Source organism: Trachemys scripta, chromosome 7 (assembly GCF_013100865.1).
Source record: "Trachemys scripta elegans isolate TJP31775 chromosome 7, CAS_Tse_1.0, whole genome shotgun sequence".
In the NCBI taxonomy this organism is placed as follows: domain Eukaryota; kingdom Metazoa; phylum Chordata; order Testudines; family Emydidae; genus Trachemys; species Trachemys scripta.
Window position 1 is genome coordinate 126,208,548 of NC_048304.1, and position 18,422 is coordinate 126,226,969.

The 18,422-nt window shown below is 62.0% G+C and overlaps 1 protein-coding gene across 1 annotated transcript; it reads left to right on the plus strand.

Annotated features, from left to right (window-relative positions):
* Nucleotides 1-4,175: 4,175 nt before the first annotated feature.
* Nucleotides 4,176-7,608, plus strand: NKX2-3 (NK2 homeobox 3). Its single transcript, XM_034776161.1, has 2 exons — nt 4,176-4,687; nt 6,808-7,608. Exons 1-2 carry the CDS (start codon nt 4,345-4,347, stop codon nt 7,425-7,427), a joined length of 963 nt encoding a protein of 320 aa, XP_034632052.1. The 5' UTR covers nt 4,176-4,344; the 3' UTR covers nt 7,428-7,608.
* The last annotated feature ends 10,814 nt before the right edge of the window (nt 7,609-18,422 follow it).

Consider the following 18,422-nt stretch of genomic DNA (forward strand, 5'->3'; position numbering starts at 1 on the left):
ACCCTGAGCCGCCTGGGCCCTGCTCCACGCGGCTGCAGCCGAGCCTGGCGTACTGGGTGCGGGGCGGACGCCACGGGGGAGCAAAGGAGGCTGGGGCGCTGCCAGCAGGAGGGGGGTGAAACGCCGGGACAGGTGCCCTCCGTCCGGGGCCTGCCCAGCCGTGCCCAGGGCGGCTTGTAACCGCGTTAATATTGACACTAACCGACGGCAGCGTCCGCCTGTCCCGGGTAGAGCAGCGCAGGGCTGGGACGGGGAGCTGGGGGCGGATTTAAGCTAAAACCTGATTAAAAAAAAAACAGGAAGGTTAAAGTGAGCAGCAGCTGGGGGACATGGGAGAGTCGCTGGGCGGCTGGGCCTGGCCCGGGAGAGCCCCATGCCGTCTCTGGAGATATTTAAGAGTAGGTTAGATAAATGTGTATCAGGGATGGTCTAGACAGTATTTGGTCCTGCCATGCGGGCAGGGGACTGGACTCGATGACCTCTCCAGGTCCCTTCCAGTCCTATAATCTATGAATCTATGCCCAGAGACGGGCGCGGGGCCCTGCAGCGGCCGGGCAGGGGGAGGCTGCGCTCGGTGAGATCCGCAGGGCCTGGGAACAGGCCTGGCGCTGAGGAGGGTGATTTTAACCCCCCTGTTCTCCCGCGGAGAGGCCACGTGGGGAGAGGCGCGGGCCTCCACTGCCCGCTATCCCCATCGCGCCAGGCTCGGGGACAGGGAGCTGGGCCTCCGTGGGTCTCCTACCCACAGCCGGCTGGGCCCAGGGATTCAGGCCTTTTACGCGGAGTAGGCCCCAGTCTCCAGCGGGCCGGGGCGGGAGGAGCTGAGGGCCTAGGAGGCCGAACAGCTCCTGGGTTCCAGGCCACGCACCGCCCAGCTCTCTGCAGACCCCGGGAGCAGAGAGGCCGGGTCCGCTGCCCTGGCGGCCCGAGCACCGCTAGGTGCCATTGATCGAGGGTACAGGGCAGACGGGATCGTAGGGGCGACAGGCCGCGGGCAGGGCTCGCCCCGTGCAGGGGCTACCGACCGCCAGCGCAGCCACGGGGAAGGAAAGCGCCCCCGGCCTTTGCCAGGCTCCCCTTGCCAAGGCCTGTGGAGATTCCTCGCCCCGCTGAGTGTCGGGGAGGATGAGCCGCCCCCAAGGACAAACCGGCCGGGACCCCGCAGCGCCGTGATCCCGCTTTTGGGAGCTGCGCCGGAAAGTCCAGGAGCTTCAGGGGAACACGCGTGGGAGCGGTGGAGGCTAGGGGCAGTCGGGAGGCCACAGGGCGGTCCTGCGCATCCCTCACACCGAGGCAGCTTGACACAGGCGCCCGCTCCCCCCGACCCCGGCTGGGGCCTGTGCGCCTGCCCCAGCCGCAACCCCACCTACCCCCTTGCCCCACAGCCACAGGCCCACGCAGGGTCAGGGCGCTCCGGCCTTTCCAGGCCGCCTGTTAACTGCGGAGCAAGGGACGACTCCCTCCCCCTGGGGCCTGCTCCGATCAGCGCGGCCCTGCGGGAACACCCGGAGCCTCGCCGGCCCTTGCCGGATTCCCGGCGAAATCCTGGCCCCATAGAAGTCACTGTGGGGCAGCAGGGCCGGGATTTCACCCCTAGGAGCCGCAACCTCTCAAGCCGCGCCGCGCTCACCAGCCGAGCCCGTGTTAACGGGCAGCGGAGCCCGAGCCGGGTGCAGGCGGCCAAGGCAGAGGCAGCGGCTCCCAGGCAGGAATCGGGCTCCCCAGGTAGGCCCTGCCGCTGCCCCGGGGCTGGGGGTGGGTGAGCTCGCCTCGGCAGCGAACCCAATGGGAACACGCGGCTCTCTCCCGGGAGCAGTCGCTGTTCCCCGGCAGCGCGCTGCGGAGGGGCTGGCTGGAGCCGCCCGATAAATATCGAATTTATTGACAAGATGCGATTGATCGTTACAGTCTGCGCGCCGGGCGGTGCGTAATAATCGTCAGCCCCTCCCCGCCCGGTACCGCCGCGAAATGTCTCTCGCAGACTCTGTTATCGATCGATTCTTGCGCCCAAACGTTTTCGGCGGAAATTATAAATTCTAGTCAGTTATTGTATCGAAATCTTTTCGATCTAGATTAGTGATAATTATCTGCGATCATCCCCGTGTCCCATTCGCACGGGCTCAAACCGCGGCGCCCCAGGAATTAAAATCGGTTTAACTTTGACATGTAAATAAACCGCAGAACTGCCCCGGCTGCGGCGAGTTTCTTTGCCCGCAAACACCGAGCGGGGCCGGAGCGCGGGAACCACAGGGGACGAATCGGGAAAGAAACAAACACCCGGTGGAGAAAGAAAACTGGAGCCGAACCCTGCGGAACCAGCCGCCGGGGCGGCCGGGCGGGCGCCATTCGCCTCCCCAAGTGCCTGGGGCGACGCGCGGAAGGCAGCGCGCCAGGGGGGCTGGGAGGCCCCCGGAGCAGCCCCGAGTGTGCGGGGTACTCACGCGACCCGCGGTCCGTGCCCAGGTCCGCCGGCGCCGCGGGATCCGCTTTCGGCCTCCCCGTTTCGATTCGCACGGGCCTGCGGAGCAACACAATTGTTCGTTAAAACGAAATAACCCCGCGGCGACTGTCCCCCCTCCGCTTTTCCCTTTTATTCTGCCCTGCCCCGCACACACCGAAACCTCCCGGCGACAGGGTCCCGGCCCGCCGCCTTCCAGCCCGGCCAGGAACTGCCCGTTTTCTTCCTAAACATCTGTAAACACCGGTGGGTTGACTGGACAGCTGGGCTCTTCGTTCCCCGTTTTCGGGCCTTTCTTCCCCGGCTGCCTCCAAAGGGCGCCAGGATCGGACCCGTGGCCGGGGCTGCGGAGCGCGGGTATCGGCCGCTCGCCGCGATAATTCACAGGAGGGTTCGCTGCGGGGAGATCTTTGTTTTCAGCAGCCGGGCTGCCCCCCTTTGCCTCGATCTCCCCTGGAGGCCGGGACACGCTCTCGCTTCCTCGGGAGTGTGTAGAAGGAAAACGAAGGAAGGACACGGCTCTGTCCTGGGCCATCCCGGCCCTTCCCTGCAGAGTTCGGTCCCTTTGGGGGTTTCCGTTGCTGCTCGGGTTCGGACTCCCAGGCCGAGCCCGGCCCGCGCCGGCAGCCGAGATCGGTGCTGGGTCTGGCCCCTGCCCTGCCCTGCTCTGGATTGCGGCGTTAACAGGCGTATGGACTCTCTGGGCCCATCCTGCTCTCACGGCGGGGTTAGGGCAGATCCTCCGCCGATGTAAGGTAGCAGAGCTCCATTCAATGGAGCCCGGCCAATTCACAGCCGCGGCGGGCGCAGGCCCAGGGCGGCCCGGGGAGTTTGCCACTAACTGCAGTGGGGCCCGGATCTCGCCCTTTATTTTTAGAAACTCTCCTGTGGCCGTTTCGCAGCTTCGGTCTCCTGAAGGCGAGTGGGAAGCTCGGCGGGGATCCCGCAGCCCTTGCAGGCCCTCGCCTGCCTGGGAACCCGCTGAGGCCCCAGGGCTCCTGCTCCTCAGAGCAGCGTGGGGCGCGTTCACCAGGCAGGGGGCCGGGTAGCCGCCTTCTCCGGAGGCAGACCCAGGAGAGAACCCCTCGGGCAGGGAGAAGAGGTGCGGGGCAGGACAGAAATCGGCACAGGCCCGGGGCCGTACCCGCCGCCGCCCGTAGGCGCTGCTCAGTGACACTTCTGGCTACTTTCCAATGGGACCCTGGGCCGGGAGAGGGCAGGGGCTTGTTCTCTCACAGCGATTCCCTTGGGGAGACCTGTGCGGAGACCCCCGCGCACCGTCCCGCACTCCCCGGGCCTCTGGGCGCCCCCCCGGGCCCGGCGCAAGCTGTGTGATGTGCCTACCTACCTACATGTACTTAGCATTGACATGAGCAGTGGCAGCACCGGCTTTGTCCAGGGCACCCCTGGGATCCGCACAGCTGGGGCTCCCTGACCCCCACACACCGTCCCGCAGCCTCTGCCCAGCCAGGTGGGTGCCAGGCCCGGTCTGGCGCGCTCCTGGGAGCAGCCTCCCCCGAGCCTCCCCTTAAGACATTGCTATTTCTGGTAGGGCAGCCGGATCTCGGGCCGGGGCTCAGGGGGCCGGCTCAGCCACCCCCACCCTCCAATGGGGAGGCTGCCCACAGGCCCCCGGCCCCTCCTCGCCGTGACGTGCCGGCCCGGGGCAGAGGACGCTCGCGAGCCCTTGGCTGGTCCCCGCAGAGGCTGTAACAAAACGCAGACCCCCAGTGCCGGGCTAATGGAGGCAACTTAGCCAGGAGCGCGCGGCCCCTGGTTTATCAGCGCGCGGCGCTGCGCCCCCCCCCAGCACCCCGGAGCGCCCCCGGGCCCTGCGCAGGGCGCTGCACCGCCCCCAGGGTTTATTGGCTGTTCGCGCTGCCCCGATGATGTTACCGAGCCCCGTCACCTCCACCCCCTTCTCTGTCAAAGACATCCTCAACCTGGAGCAGCAGGAACCGCACTATGGAGCCCAGCTGCAGCACCACCTGGAGCAGCATTTCCACTCGGCAGCCTGCCTGCTGGCGGCCGGGGACGGCTCCCGCTTCTCCGACGGGGACGAAGAGGAGGAGGAGGAGAAGCTGTCCTATCTGAGCTCCATGGCCGCGGCGGAGAGCCAAGGGGACGTGGGGCTCTCCCCGGAAAACTACGTGCAGGCGGTGCTACGAGGCTCGTGTGAGCCCAATGGCCCGGGAGACGAGCTGGAGCCTGCGGGGGATCGGGACCCCAGTGAGTATGGGGGCAGCGACCCCGCGGCCGCGTTGTTAATGCGGAGCTAACCAGGCGCGGGGCAGGGGCAAGGGACCCCTGCAAGTTCCCCCCACCCATCATCACCCCACAGCAGGGCTAACGGGACTTTGTGTCATGCGCAGCACCCGCTGCCCCCATCCGCCCCATAGCGCTCCTCCACCGCTGCCCCCATCCGCCCCATAGCGCTCCTCCACCGCTGCCCCCCGTCCCCATCCGCCCCATAACGCTCCTCCACCGCTGTCCCCATCTGTCCCATAGCGCTCTTCCACCGCTCCTCCACCACTGCCCCCATCAGCCCCGTAGCGCTCCTCCACCACTGCCCCCATCCGTCCCATAGCGCTTCTCCACCGCTGCCCCCATCAGCCCCATAGCGCTCCTCCACCACTGCCCCCATCAGCCCCATAACGCTCCTCCATCGCTGCCCCGGTCCCCATCCGCCCCATAGCGCTTCTCCACGGCTGCCCCCATCCGCCCCATAGCGCTTCTCCACGGCTGCCCCTATCCGCCCCATTGCGCTCCTCCACCACTGCCGCCCCCAGCAGGGGCGAAGTCGGAGTCCGCCCCGCGCGGGTCTTTTCCCGAGTTTCTCCCCCCTGCTCGCAGAAGGCAGGTCCGTGGGGCGGGGGTCACCGCGGTGCCCGGGTGCTGTGGGGAGGTCAGCGGGGCGGGCGGGCTCTGTTCCGATTGACCCTGGCAGCACCGCGCTGTGACAGGAACAATAACTCGCGGGGCGAGCCCCGGCCCCGGCCGCCCCCCCCGGGACTGTCACTCGCCGCTCGCTGAAGTGGCGCCCGAATCCGACCCGCCGCCCCGTTCTCGGGGCCGGGAACTCGCGGACCGGGCCCGCTCCTGCTCCGGGAGGCTGCTCGGAGAGGCAGAACCGGGCCCGGCGGAAACGCAGGAGGGTCCCGGCCCCGCGGCGGGCCCAGGCCTCGGGCGAGGAAGGGGAAGGAGACAGGCGAATGGAGCTGGCGGCTCCCGCTGCTCCGGGGTGCGTGAGGGGAAGCGGGCGGGCCCGGGGAAGAACAGAGGCGTGCGGGGATGTCAGCCTAGGCGGGGGCGTCTTGCTCTTTGCCGCCCGGCCTGAGCCGGGCAAGTGGGGGATGAGTTGGGGCGGCCGCGCTCAGCCTGGAGCGCAGAGACTCCCCCAAACTGCCCCGCTGCCCAAGGGGCTCGGACCCGCCAGGAGCTGCTTCCCGGCCAGCCGTGAGGGGCCGGAACCCCATGGCAGAGCCGGGCCCTGTAACCCGCTGTTCCCTACACACACGGGGTTGGAACTGGGGGTGGGCGGGCTACCGCCCCCCTGACTGGAAGTAGTTTCATCCTATAGCGTTTACAGTCTGGTTCAATGGCTCTCAGCCCCCCACTCTACAAATGTTTCCACTGCCCCAGCGCGCACAAGCTGGGATCCCGCAGAGGCATGAAAAGTGACACAACCCCTGCAGCACAGGGAGCACAGGGCCCCGAATACTGCACAGCCCTGGTCTCACACACACACACAGCTTGGGGGTGCATCACACACATAGCCACCCAGGGCCTACAGCAACGCCTGATCTCACACACACAACCACTGGAGAGTACAACACCACCTGATCTCACACACACAGCCACCCAGGGCCTACAGCAACACCTGATCTCACACACACAGCCACCCAGGGCCTACAGCAACGCCTGATCACATACACACAACCACGGAGTGTACAGCAACACCGTGATATCTCTCTCTCTCTCTCTCACACTCACACACACACACACACCCTGTGCATACAGCAACACCGCGATCACACAGGCAGGCACTGAAATACACACCCCAGTACACGCGTGTAAGCACACACCAGACGATCACACCCCCAGGACGTCCCGCACAAACCCAAGCACAGCTCCCCTCACACTGGCAGACCACAGCCCAGTCCTCGGGGACAGCTGCCCCTCCCCGGGCCGGGGGCTGGGGCGCTCGCTGGGCCGAGGCCGGGCCTGTTCTGAGGCCAGGTGCCCAGCGGCGGGACCAGGCTCGGGGCGTGAACTCGGGCTGGGGCTGCCCCGTGGGCGAGGCCCCGCTCCCCCGGCCAGGCCCTAACCCTGCCTCTCCCCCCGTGCAGAGCGCTGCGCCCTGAAGCAGCCGCCGGGCGCCGCGGAGAAGCCGGACGAGGCGGAGAGGCCGAAGCCGCGGAGCCGCAGGAAGCCGCGCGTTCTCTTCTCGCAGGCGCAGGTCTTCGAGCTGGAGCGGCGCTTCAAGCAGCAGCGCTACCTGTCGGCGCCGGAGCGCGAGCACCTGGCCAGCAGCCTCAAGCTCACCTCCACGCAGGTGAAGATCTGGTTCCAGAACCGGCGCTACAAGTGCAAGCGGCAGCGGCAGGACAAGTCGCTGGAGCTGGGCCCCGCGCCGCCGCCGCCGCGCCGGGTGGCCGTGCCGGTGCTGGTGCGGGACGGGAAGCCCTGCCTCGGGGGCTCGCCGGGCTACGGCTCGCCCTACAACGCGCCCTACTCCTACAGCGGCTTCCAGCCCTACGGCTACGGCAACTCGGCCGCCTACAACGCCAGCTACGGCTGCAGCTACCCCGCGGGCGGCCAGCCCGGCTGCAGCTCGGGCGCGGCCGCGGGGCCCTTCGTGAACATGGGCGGCCTGGGCGGGTTCGGCGGCGCGGCCCAGCCCCTGCACCAGGGCGCCGCGGGGCCCTCCTGCAGCCAGGGCGCTCTGCAGGGAATCCGGGCCTGGTAGCCGCGCGGGGCGGCGGACACTCTGGGCCAGGAAGGAGCCTGGTGGTTCCGGGATCCAGCCTGCAGGCCCCGGGGAAGGACAGGGAACCGCGCCGCCCCCGGCTGGTGCCCGAAGACTGCTCGCTAGAGGCAGACTGGAGCCCCGCGCAGCCCTCAGCGCCGCTTCGCCCAGGGCGGGATCTGCAAGCGATGCGCCCAGCCGCTGCGCTCGGCGGAGCCCCTTCTCCCGGCTCTTCCGTGCCCCGGGCGGGGGAGGGGGACCGGCGCAGCAGCTGTTGGGGCCGCAGGGCAGAAGCGGGCTCGGCCCAAAGCCTGTCTGGTCCCCCGCGGCGGCCGGGGAGGCGAGCGCGTCCCACGGCTCTGGGTGGCTCGCTGCAGGGCTGGGCATGGAGCTGGAAGCCCCGCACCGTCCAAGCAGCTTCGCTTGTATAAAGCCAAAGTGTCAGGGCCTGGGGGAGCCGGGCCCTGTATCTACTCTGTACCCGCTGTACGTGCCAGCCCGCGCAGGAGCGAGGGGGTTAATAAACCAGGTGCAATAGCTCCAGCGCCTCGTTGTTCCCGGCCCGACAGCGGACGGGGCTGCGAGTTCCGCGCGGCCCAGCCCATGGGACGCCCCGGCCCCGTTTGTCAAGGGGAGATTTGCCATCGGCCCCAACCAGCTCTCCACGGGCGTCTCCCCTGGCTCGGCGCTGCCCCGCGCCCAGGACTCGGTTAGCACTGGGCGAGCTGGGGAGCGCCGGGCCCTGCCTTGCCCCGGCGGCTTCACCGCGGGTGCGGAGGGGCGAGTCCCTGGTACAAAACCGGCCCCCGCCAGCCCCAGCCCCGGAGACCGCGGCCGGGCTGCTCGGGGCAGGGGCTCTGGTGGCGGCCAGTTGTGGGAAGCCGATCCCCGGGCTGATGCAGGGGGACGCAGGGCCGGGGAGACCCTGGGCTCGGGGAGCCTCCGTCCCCCTCCTGCCGGCGCTGTAATCCCCTTGTCCCGCAGGGGCCGGGCGGCCCGGCCCGCGCGGCGGATTGTGAGCGTGCCAAGGCGCTGAATGGGGAGCCGCGGCGCAGAGCCGGGCCATTGTGGCCGCCGGGCCGGCGCTGAAAGGAGCCGCCGGGGAAGGTGGCGAGAATAGGCGCTTATTGGATTCGGGAACAAAAGGTGTGGCAGGGAGGCGAGGGACAAAGGGGCCCAGGCGCCGAGATTGACGGGCGGCTCTGCCCCCCGCTGGGGCCCGGGCCCGGCGCTTTATGCGCGCAGGATGAGAAACGTGCAGGGTTTTGTTCCCCTTTCTGTGAGCGCAGGGGGAGAGAAGGGGGGGTCCGCGGGGCGCGCTGATTAGGGGCGGCCGGGCCGGGCCGCCTCAATGCCGGGTCATTATTGCTACAAGTTTAGCAATTTCGCTGGTGCAGCAGGGGGAGGGGCCCCAGGGGCTGCCCGCGGCCGCGAGGCGCTGTGGGGACCGGGAGCACGGGCGCAGGGGATGGGGTCGAGAGGGGGATGGGACGGGGGGGAGCAGCCCCAGTTCCGGGTCGGTTCCGAGGCGTTTGAGCCGCTTCCCGAATGTAAAAGTCTAAAATCTGCGGTGGGGAGAGAGCCCGGGACCCTGCCCCAGGGAGTGCGCGAGGGGGTGGGGGACACGGTCCTGCTCCTCTAGGAGTCTCTGGGGGACTGGGGGGGTTGTACCTGCCCCCCAAAAGCCCCGCCGGAGCGTCCCGCGGACCTGGGTGCAGTACCCGGGCTCTGAGCACGGCTGGTGCCCCGAGATGGGGAGAGGGTGCGAGGGGCCCGGGCATAGAGGGTCCTGCTCCGAGTACGGGGTGGAGCCGGGGGGATGTGGAGGGCTGGGGCGGTTTTGGGGTGACGGGGAAGCTCGGGGGTGCTGGGATTCCCGCCAGGGGAATCAGTGTGTGTGGAGGGGGTGAGTGTGAGCAGCGGAGAAAGTGTCGGGGTGGGGGCAGGTGGTCAGGACTGGGCGGGCTGCGGAAATGGGCAGGCGGAGTGTCGGTTTTGGGGGTTAGGCAGGGTGGGTAGGAGCGGGGGGCTGGATGTCGGGGTGCGGGTGGAGTTCTGGGGGTGGTGTTGGGGGCTGGCTGTGGGGGAATGTGTCGTCGGGGGGCTACGGGGGATGGGGGCGGTGGCGCTGGGGGAGGGTCACCGCAGATAAGAAGGGGTTCAGGTGGATTTCTAGTGGCGCGCCCTCTGAGGCGGAGCCGGAGGGCCCCCGCGCCAGGAGCCATCCCGGGCAGCTTCTCCTTCCTGCGGCTGTCGGAGCGCGGGCTGGGCCCCGGCGCGGCTCTGCCCGGGCCGGAGGTGCCGAGCAGCCGCTGGCTGGAAGCGACCCCGGGCCGGGGCCACCCACAGAGAAGCCGGGAGAGGGCCGGGGGCTCTGGGAAGGGCCCGTCTCAGGATGAGGGCAAAGGCGCTGGGGGCAGGAGAAGGGCCCGGGCGGGCGTAGAGGAGGGAGCGCCGGGCGCCTGCACGGCGGGGGCGGTTCAGCAGTCAGCGGGTGGGGACGGGGAGCCAGGCGGTTCGGAGCTGCCGGCTCAGGTCCGGTCAGCCGCACGGGAGCGGGCCGGCTGCCCCGCACGGCTCTGCAACGTGCCCCTCGCCCTGGTGTCCCGCCCCAGCACAGGCCGGGGACAGCTCAGCCCTGCCCGCTGGGCTCCGGCCCGCCCGCTGCTGCTGGCAGGTCCGCTCGAGCCGGGGCGGGGCCAGCTCCCCTGGCCCCCGGAGCCGGTAAGCGGAGATCCCGGTCTGGGTCGCGCCCCGAGGGGCTCAGAGGCAGGAGCCGATGGGTGACTAAAGGCTGGGGGGCTATGGAACAAGACATCAGACTCTGACAAGTGACTCAAACGGGGACCGCCTGGATCTGGCTGCGCCACACCGAACTGACACGGGCCGATTTTAGCGATCACCCCCTTTTAAGGGACATTTGATCCCTGTGTGAATTAAACCAGGTTTGATTTGTCTTTTGTTTTTAAAGAAAACCAGTAAAAAAAAAATCCATCCTGGAGGGAGATTTGAACCCTGGCCTCTTAGATCACAGCTCCTACGCTATAGCGTCCCTGGGGTTTAGAACATAGGAGCTGGGCTTCTGCGGCTAATCGTGTAGCGGTTAGAGCCGTGATGGGTTAGAGACCAGCCAGCCGACCAAGATTAGACACAGGTACATTCATGGTCTTCTGGCACCCAGCTCCATGTACCATCCCCTAGCCTCCAGGTATGTGGAGAGAAATCAATCATTTCTCTCCCCGAATAGCACCTAGAGGTGTCAACCAAGCCTGGGACCCCTGGTGCCACATTGGAAGTGACAGTATCTGCCCTAAAGAGCTTTCAGTCTAAACAGACAAAGTGTAGGAGGGAAAACAGGCCCAGAGAGGGGAAGTCACTTGCCCGTGATCACACGGCAGCTCAGTAGCAGAGCTGGGAATAGACTCCAGATGCCCAGTCCCATGCACCATCCCCTGGGAAACAGCATCTCATATTACCATCACTAGCCCTGGAGGTGCTTGCCATATTCCCTAGCCACCCGGCAAGGTGGGTCTATAGCAAGGAGGCACACTTTGTTAATGAGACAAAATTGTTGTGGTTAGTGAAGACCAGGGAGGATTGTGAGATTTGGAGAGAATCAGCCAGGGGGCAAACTCCAACCTCATGCACACCTGTGCAGGCCCACTAGGGTCTGTGGGAGGGCTGACTCTAGCCCCAAATTAGGTAATAATAATAAATAATGGAGATATCTCATCTCCTAGAACTAGAAGGGACCTTGAAAGGTCATTGAGTCCAGCCCCCTGCCTTCACTAGCAGGACCAAGTACTGATTTTGCCCCAGATCCCCAAGTGGCTCTCTCAAGGATTGAGCTCACAACCCTGGGTTTAGCAGGCCAATGCTCAAACCACTGAGCTATCCCTCCCCGCCCAAGGTAATTGGACAGATTAAATTCACTGAAAACAAGTGCCAGGCAAGGCTTATTGGGACTGGTTAAACTCCCATGCTGGGTCCGGCATGAGCTGTTACCCTCACAGAGAATGGGCTTGGAGTGGTCGGGACTGGGTGTGTGAAGGTGACTCTCAATGCATAGCAGTGGTCAGAGTGCTTAGGTGCAGACTGGACTGACAAGGGGACAGAAAATAATATGGAAATCACCGCAGCGCTCCTGAACACACACGCGCTCTGGGTGCCCTAAACCTCTGGGACTGGTACAGGAGCTGGGACTGGTACAGGGGATGGATCACATGAAATTGCTCTGTTCTATTCATTCCCTCTGAAACACTTGGCACTGGCCACTGTCAGAGACAGGACACGGGGCTAGATGGACCATGGGTCTGACTCAGTCTGGCCGTTCTTATGATGTTAGTCCTCAGCTGGTGACCTCAGCTCAGAAAGGAAAAAAATCTAGAGGAAGAACAAACAGTAGCAGCTAGAGATGGGGAAAGGCCATTTGCAGATTGAAGGGCGGACCAGCTGTCTGGGGAGAAGAACCATGGTCTAAAGAAGAGAAAGCCAGTCCATTTCCTACTCACCTTGCCCCTAAAGCACAGGGGCACTTAAGAAAGGCAGCACATTATTACAGTTCGACACAAGACAACACTTTTAAAAGTCAACATGTAATTAATTTGTGGTGCTGGCTTCTGCATGATCCCAGCGAGACCCATAATTCAGTATAGCCCAGAAAGGGATTAGGCTGCAGAGGCGGAGGAGGGGGTGCAGAGAGAGGGACTCAAAGGGCAAAGGTCATGATTTGTGTTTGTTCCTGAAAGAGTGACAGGCTCTAATGTTGTTTGGGAGCCAGAGAGGGAAGGTGCTGATGGATTTTGGACAGGGCTCAAACTTAAACACACTGGTCTAAAAACAATACAATGACCTGAAGCAAACAAGAGGGAGAGGAGACGCCAGGCCTGGGGCAGGGGCTCAAATTCGGGCTCTGTCCTGAGACAATTCCACGTTTCATGATGGCCTGCAGACCAGGGAACAGACTGTGGCGCTGGACTTTGCTCCATCCACAGCAGAGTTCCCAGCAATGCCAACAGGAGTTCACACAAAACCCAAGAGGAGAATCCAGCCTTTAGCTGTTTTGTCCCCCACGGTCTTATTGTCCCCTTCAGCATCCCCCAGCGGGGCAGTCTGCTGCCTTGGGCCACCGCTCATTCTGCCCTGGTTTGCTTTCCTTCCCCATCCTTCTTCCTCTCTTACCCACTGCTGCACCTACCCCCTTCCTTCCCTTGGCAAGTCCCACAGTCCTACCCCATCCAGTCTGCTACAATTACCAGCAGTGAAATAGTTAATCCTGGCCAGATCCCCCATGCCCTTGAGCATGAGCACCCAGGCCCCTGGGCGTTCTGTCCTTTCAGAGCCCTTGTTCCAGGCTGTCTGCAGACTCGGCAGACCCTGCAGCCCTGGGGCCACACAGCACATGGCTGGACCCTTTCCTGGAAGGGCTGTCAGGGCCAGGTGAACTCTCCACCCTGCTTTGCACCCTTGATGCCAAGCAAAGCTTCCCCCTGCCCCGTTCCTGCTGCCGGCTGGGGTAGCTCCTGTCCCGGGGATACCTGGGGCTGTAATTCACCCATGAAGTCCAGGGTGTCTGCACCACTGCGCCCCTGGACAGCCAAGCCCCTGCCCCCGGCTTGCTGGAACCACTGGCCAGGGCCTCCTCAGGGCGGAGCTGGAAGGGACCCAGGTCAGACTGAAGCCAAGCGCAAGCCAATGCAGCGCATGGGGAGCCGGGGACACGTGCTGGCGGCCGGGGGCCCCACACAGCACCGCCTGGTGCCAAGAGTGCACATGGCAGCGGCCCCGGACCCCACCCAGGAGCCGCTCCACGTGCCCAGCTGCCGGGCTGCTCTGATGCGCCGGGGCCGGGGCACTGCTCCCTGGGCACCGGAGTGAGCTGAGTGGCAGGGTCCCGTGTCAATGGAAACGCAACTCCGCCAGCAACCCCCCACCAGGCCCAGGGTCCAGAGGCTAGTTCAAGCTGGCCAATGGGGGGAGGGGCGCGGAATGGGTCACACAGGCCAACAAGCAGGAAGGGCGCAGGCCTCCCACTCCCCAGCCCTAGGGCATTGTACAGCGAAGTGCATGATGGGAACAGTACCCCTTCCTCGCAGCCTCCTGCCATAGGTCAGGGTGGGAGCTGACCTGCAGGGGTGGGTGCTGGGGCCCTCATTGCACCCCCATTGGAAAGTCCCTGGGCCTGCTCTGCAGCTGCCTTCAAACGGAGCAGGTCAGCGAAAGTCCCTTTTGTCATTGCAATGACCTAGTCCCTCTGCAGGCCAGAATCTCAAACGCAGCCCGTGCGCTGAGCGGGATGGTGAGGAAACCCACCGCAGAGGGACAGGAAAGAAAGTGAGTAAGAAATCCGGGTTCAGTGGCACTTCCGTGTCTAAACCCGAGACTTAGCACCAAAACTGGAGTTCCGGTGCCTAAGCACCTTCAGGGCTCCCACCCTTGCCCCTGCCTCTGTGCTCACCCCTACGCCTGCTCCCTTGCTGTGCTCTAGGCTTTAATACCCTCTGTAACGGATGTGACAAGCCCCTAACTCAGCCCTGGGGCGGAACCATGGACGGGTGTCCTGGTGAATAATGATTTTATTAACCGCCCCCGAGGACATGCTGGGCCCTGAACAATCCACAAACCCAGACAGCGCCTGCCTCAGAGTGCTTACGATCTTAGCAGCCTCCGTAATGCTAGGCCGCGGCCCCAGGGCATCAGTTGGGTTGCACAGCCGAGCACCTGCCCAAGTACTGCACCATTGTCACCAGGGGGAGCTGTTTCCTCACTGGCGGAGACAATGGGCCCGATTCTCCACTACTGTCCCTGGGGCCTTACGTGGCCATTTACACTAGTGCAACGTGTGTGTGAAAACTAGTGAATCAGACCAGTGCCCAGTGACTTCACACGGGTGTCAATGACTCCAAAGGGCGCCAGGAGAGGGACAACAGGGGTTGCTTCCTCCTAGCACCTGAGTTCTCAACAAGACAGACCCTTCCATGAAGCTAGCTGACCGGTGTATTTAGAGGGGCAGCGCATCTCCCACATCGGCATTTCGGGGCCATGTTCTCCTAGCTGTGCTGACCGCAGCATTTCTTCAGGCCCCCACCGTGGGTGAAAGCTGGAGCCCATGGTGATGCGTGAGGTGTAAGAACCAGAACAGACAAGCTTTGCTGAGCTAAGCAGCTTCAGAACTCGCCCAGGGTGGGACACTGGTTTGGTCTCTGCCAAGGAAAAAATCCATGGATCAGCCTCATTTAAAACTGAAATCTGCCTCAGCCCCAATCCAGTCTTCAGTTTCCCGGTAAACACAAATCCGTCTTGGCTCTAGGGCCCCTTTAAAATGGCTGCATTCAGCACTCATGCCAGTGAGAGAATGAGAGTGGGGTTAAATTCAGGGACAACCTATCAATGCTCCTAACTCCCAAGCCCCCATGCCTTTAGGCCAGTCCTGGCTGCCTCCCTGCCCCACCAGCTCTGCTGATGCTCCTAAGCCCTGACCTGCAGCCCCCTGCTAGCCCAGTCCTGAGCTCCCCCCACCACTCTGCTGATGCCCCTAAGTCCCATTCTGCAACACCCCCATGCTATTCCAGTCCTGGGCTCTCCACACAACTGTATATTCAATTCAAGGAGTCCAGGAGAGCTGGCTGTATTTTAAAGAAGCCTTATTGAGGGTGCAGGAACAAACCATCCTGATGTGCAGAAAGAAGAGCAAATATGGCAGGCGACCAGCTTGGCTTAACAGAGAAATCTTTGGTGAGTTTAAACACAAAAAGGAAGCTTACAAGAAATGGAAACTTGGACAGATGACTAGGGAGGAGGAGTATAAAAATATTGCTCAAGCATGCCGGGGCGTAATCAGGAAGGCCAAACCACAACTGGAGTTGCAGCTAGCAAGGGATGTGAAGGGTAACAAGAAGGGTTTCTACAGGTATGTTAGCAACAAGGAAAAGGTCAGGGAAAGTGTGGGACCCTTACTGAATGGGGGAGGCAGCCTAGTGACAAATGATGTGGAAAAAGCTGAAGTACACAATGCTTTTTTTGCCACGGTCTTAGGGTGACCACACAGCAAGTGTGAAAAATCGGGACGGGGGTGGGGGAGTAATAGGAGCCCATATAAAAAAATCCCCAAATATCGGGACTGTCCCTATAAAATCGGGACACCTGGTCACCCTATTTGGCCTTCACAGACAAGATCAGCTCCCACATTGCTGTCCAGGGCAGCACAGCATGGGGAGGAGATGAGCAGCCCTCCGTGGTAAAAGGACAGGTTAAAGACTATTTAGAAAAGCTGGACATGCACAAGGCCATGGGTCCAGATCTAATGCATCCGAGGGTCCTGAGGGAATTAACTGATGTGATTGCAGAGCCATTGGCCATTATCTTTGAAAACTTGTGGTGACTGGGGGAGGTCCCGGCTGATTGGAAAAAGGCAAATATAGTGCCCATCTTTTAAAAAGGGAAGAAGGAGAACCCAGGGAACTACAGCCTCACCTCAGTCCCTGGAAAAATCATGGAGCAGGTCCTCAAGGAAACCATTTTGAAGCACTTCGAGGAGAAGAAGGTGACCAGGAACAGTCAACATGGATTTACCAAGGGCAAGTCATGCCTGACCAACCTGATTGCCTCCTATGATGAGGCACACACTGGCTCTGTGGCTATGTGATACATGTGGACTTTAGCAAAGCTTTTGATACGGTCTCCCACAGTATTCTTGCCAGCAAGTTAAAAAAGGATGGATTGGATGAATGGACTGTAAGGTAGGTAGAAAGCTGGGTAGATTGTCGGGCTCAATGGGTAGTGATCAACGGCTCGATGTCTAGTTGGCAGCTGGTATTAAGCGGAGTGCCCCAGGGGTTGGTCCTGGGGCCGGTTTTGTTCAACATCTTAATTAATGATTTGGATGATGGGACGGATTGCACCCTCAAGTTCACAGATGACACTAAACTGAGGGGAGAGGTAGATACGCTGGAGGGTAGGGATAGGGTCCAGAGTGACCTAGACAAATTAGAGGATTGGGCCAAAAGAAATCTGATGAGGTTCAACAAGGGCAAGTGCAGAGTCCTACACTTAGGACGGAAGAAACTCATGCACTGCTACAGACTGGGTACTGACTGGCTAAGCAGCAGTTGTGACGTTCCCCTGTGGTGTTGTCTGGACCGGTGATCTGCTAGGCCTCTCCAATCCACCTGGCAATTTCCTGGTCTCAACTCCTCTGCTGTCACAAGCGTTGGAGCTGCATCTTAATGTAAAGAGACACAGTTACTTCCCAAAAACTTCTTAGAAATAGCATCCTGAAAAACTGGGACTTGGATTGGAGTACCCTCTGCCACCCCTTTCTCTGTTCCTGAGAAGTCAGCTGTGTGACTGTTCCCCCGCAGGAGGTCAGTTACAGAGTTCCTTCTCAAAGCCTGGGTCACGGGCTGAGTGCCTGGGTGCACAGATGCTGACCCAGCCACCCTCTTAGTGTCCTGGACATCCTGCCCCAAGTGACTAGTGAGGAGACATTCCTGTACCCCCACTATTCCTTCCCCAATTTCCTCCTCTGGCCCCCCTCCTAAGACACATTTCTTTGTGCTGCCCAAGAAGGGTTCTGTCTCTTGTTCATCTGCAGAGCTCTGCCAGCTAACAACTGGGACAGTTTCCTTAATCACTGACAACACCTCTCCTGCCCCTGTGCTTGAGGGCATGTTGCCTTCTGCTGGAAAGGAGCTAGTCTCAGCCCCTGCCATACTTGGAAGCACCCTGCTTCCCTGTGTTACAGAGTCACAGTAATTCTCACCCACCTCAGTGGTTTCTGAGATCCCCTGTCCCTTCTCTGGGCTCTCCTCTGGGACACATTTCTCCCTGCTCCCTAGAGCCGGTTTTGCTTCTGGTTCAGCTGCGACCGGCTGGCAGCTAACAACCTGGACACTTCTCTCCCTGGCCGGCATCACACCCCCGTCCCTTCCTGATGTGGTGTTGTCTCCAGCTGCAGTGCAGGAGTTGGTCTCAACCAACCACCCACCTGGAAGCATGTGGCTTCTCCCTGCTGCAGAAGAATCAAGGAGACTCTGTCCCAGTCTCTCAGCAGTTCCTGAGACCTTCCCCTTTCCCTCGGGGGTCCCAGCATAACACTCCCTCCTGCTGCAGGTAAATACTTTAACCTGAGCTACATGAAAAAAATCATTACCAAGGAGCAGGTCAACTAGGAGGTGTTCTATTACCCCCACAGTCAAAACACTTTCCAAACCTTCCCACCCCACATGGATTTTAGCTAGTGGTACGAGGAATCTGCTTTCGCTCACCCCACAATCTCTGCCATTTGGCCAGGCAACATACTGGCCTTTGGGACCACACGCTGCTTAACCAGACAGATCTGGGCCCCTGTATCCCTCTGCCCCAAGCATTCCCTGCCATCAGTTTGGACAGCCTGAACATGCTCCATATCTGGTTCTGCAGAGCCTAATCTAACAGAACCAATAGGACAGGTTTCGATTGCTTGGGAGGTTTCTGTGGTGAGGACAGCAGAACTAACATGAGCTGTTGTTTGCCTGCTTCCTCCTAGCACAGGGCATGTATTCCTCAGGTGATCCGTGGAATTGGGCTCTTCTGCTTTTACAGGAGATTTGGGATAGGAGTTACCAGTAGAGGAATGTTTTTAGGTAAGAGAAAGTTTAGGCTCCCAACCCCCTCCCCTCTTCCCAGGGGCAAAATGGGATCCTCCATTCCCACCAGTTTTAAACCCCTCTTTCTGTGGCCTGCCCTTAATAGATGCCTGCTTCTGTTCGAAGGCATCCGCTAAAAAAGCCACCTCATCCCCAGACTTTACATCCTCGTCCCACAGACGCTGCTTCACGTCAGCCTTACGCACGCCTAGGAAATGCTCTTGAGCAACAAGATCCAACATTCCCTCAAAACTTGCCACCTCTTTGCCCCTCACCCATTTCCCCTATTTCATTGTGTTTACATACTCCCCATTACTCACACCAATATCCCTCTTGAGATTCCTAAATTTAACTCTATATGTTTCAGGGG

What these genes read in the sequence shown, in the direction of transcription:
- NKX2-3 (XM_034776161.1), top strand. Translation starts at nt 4,345, where the DNA reads ATGATGTTACCGAGCCCCGTCACCTCCACCCCCTTCTCTGTCAAAGAC. An exon ending in TGCGGGGGATCGGGACCCCA is followed by an intron (nt 4,688 to 6,807) that starts GTGAGTATGGGG and finishes CCCCCCGTGCAG; the next exon opens with AGCGCTGCGCCCTGAAGCAG.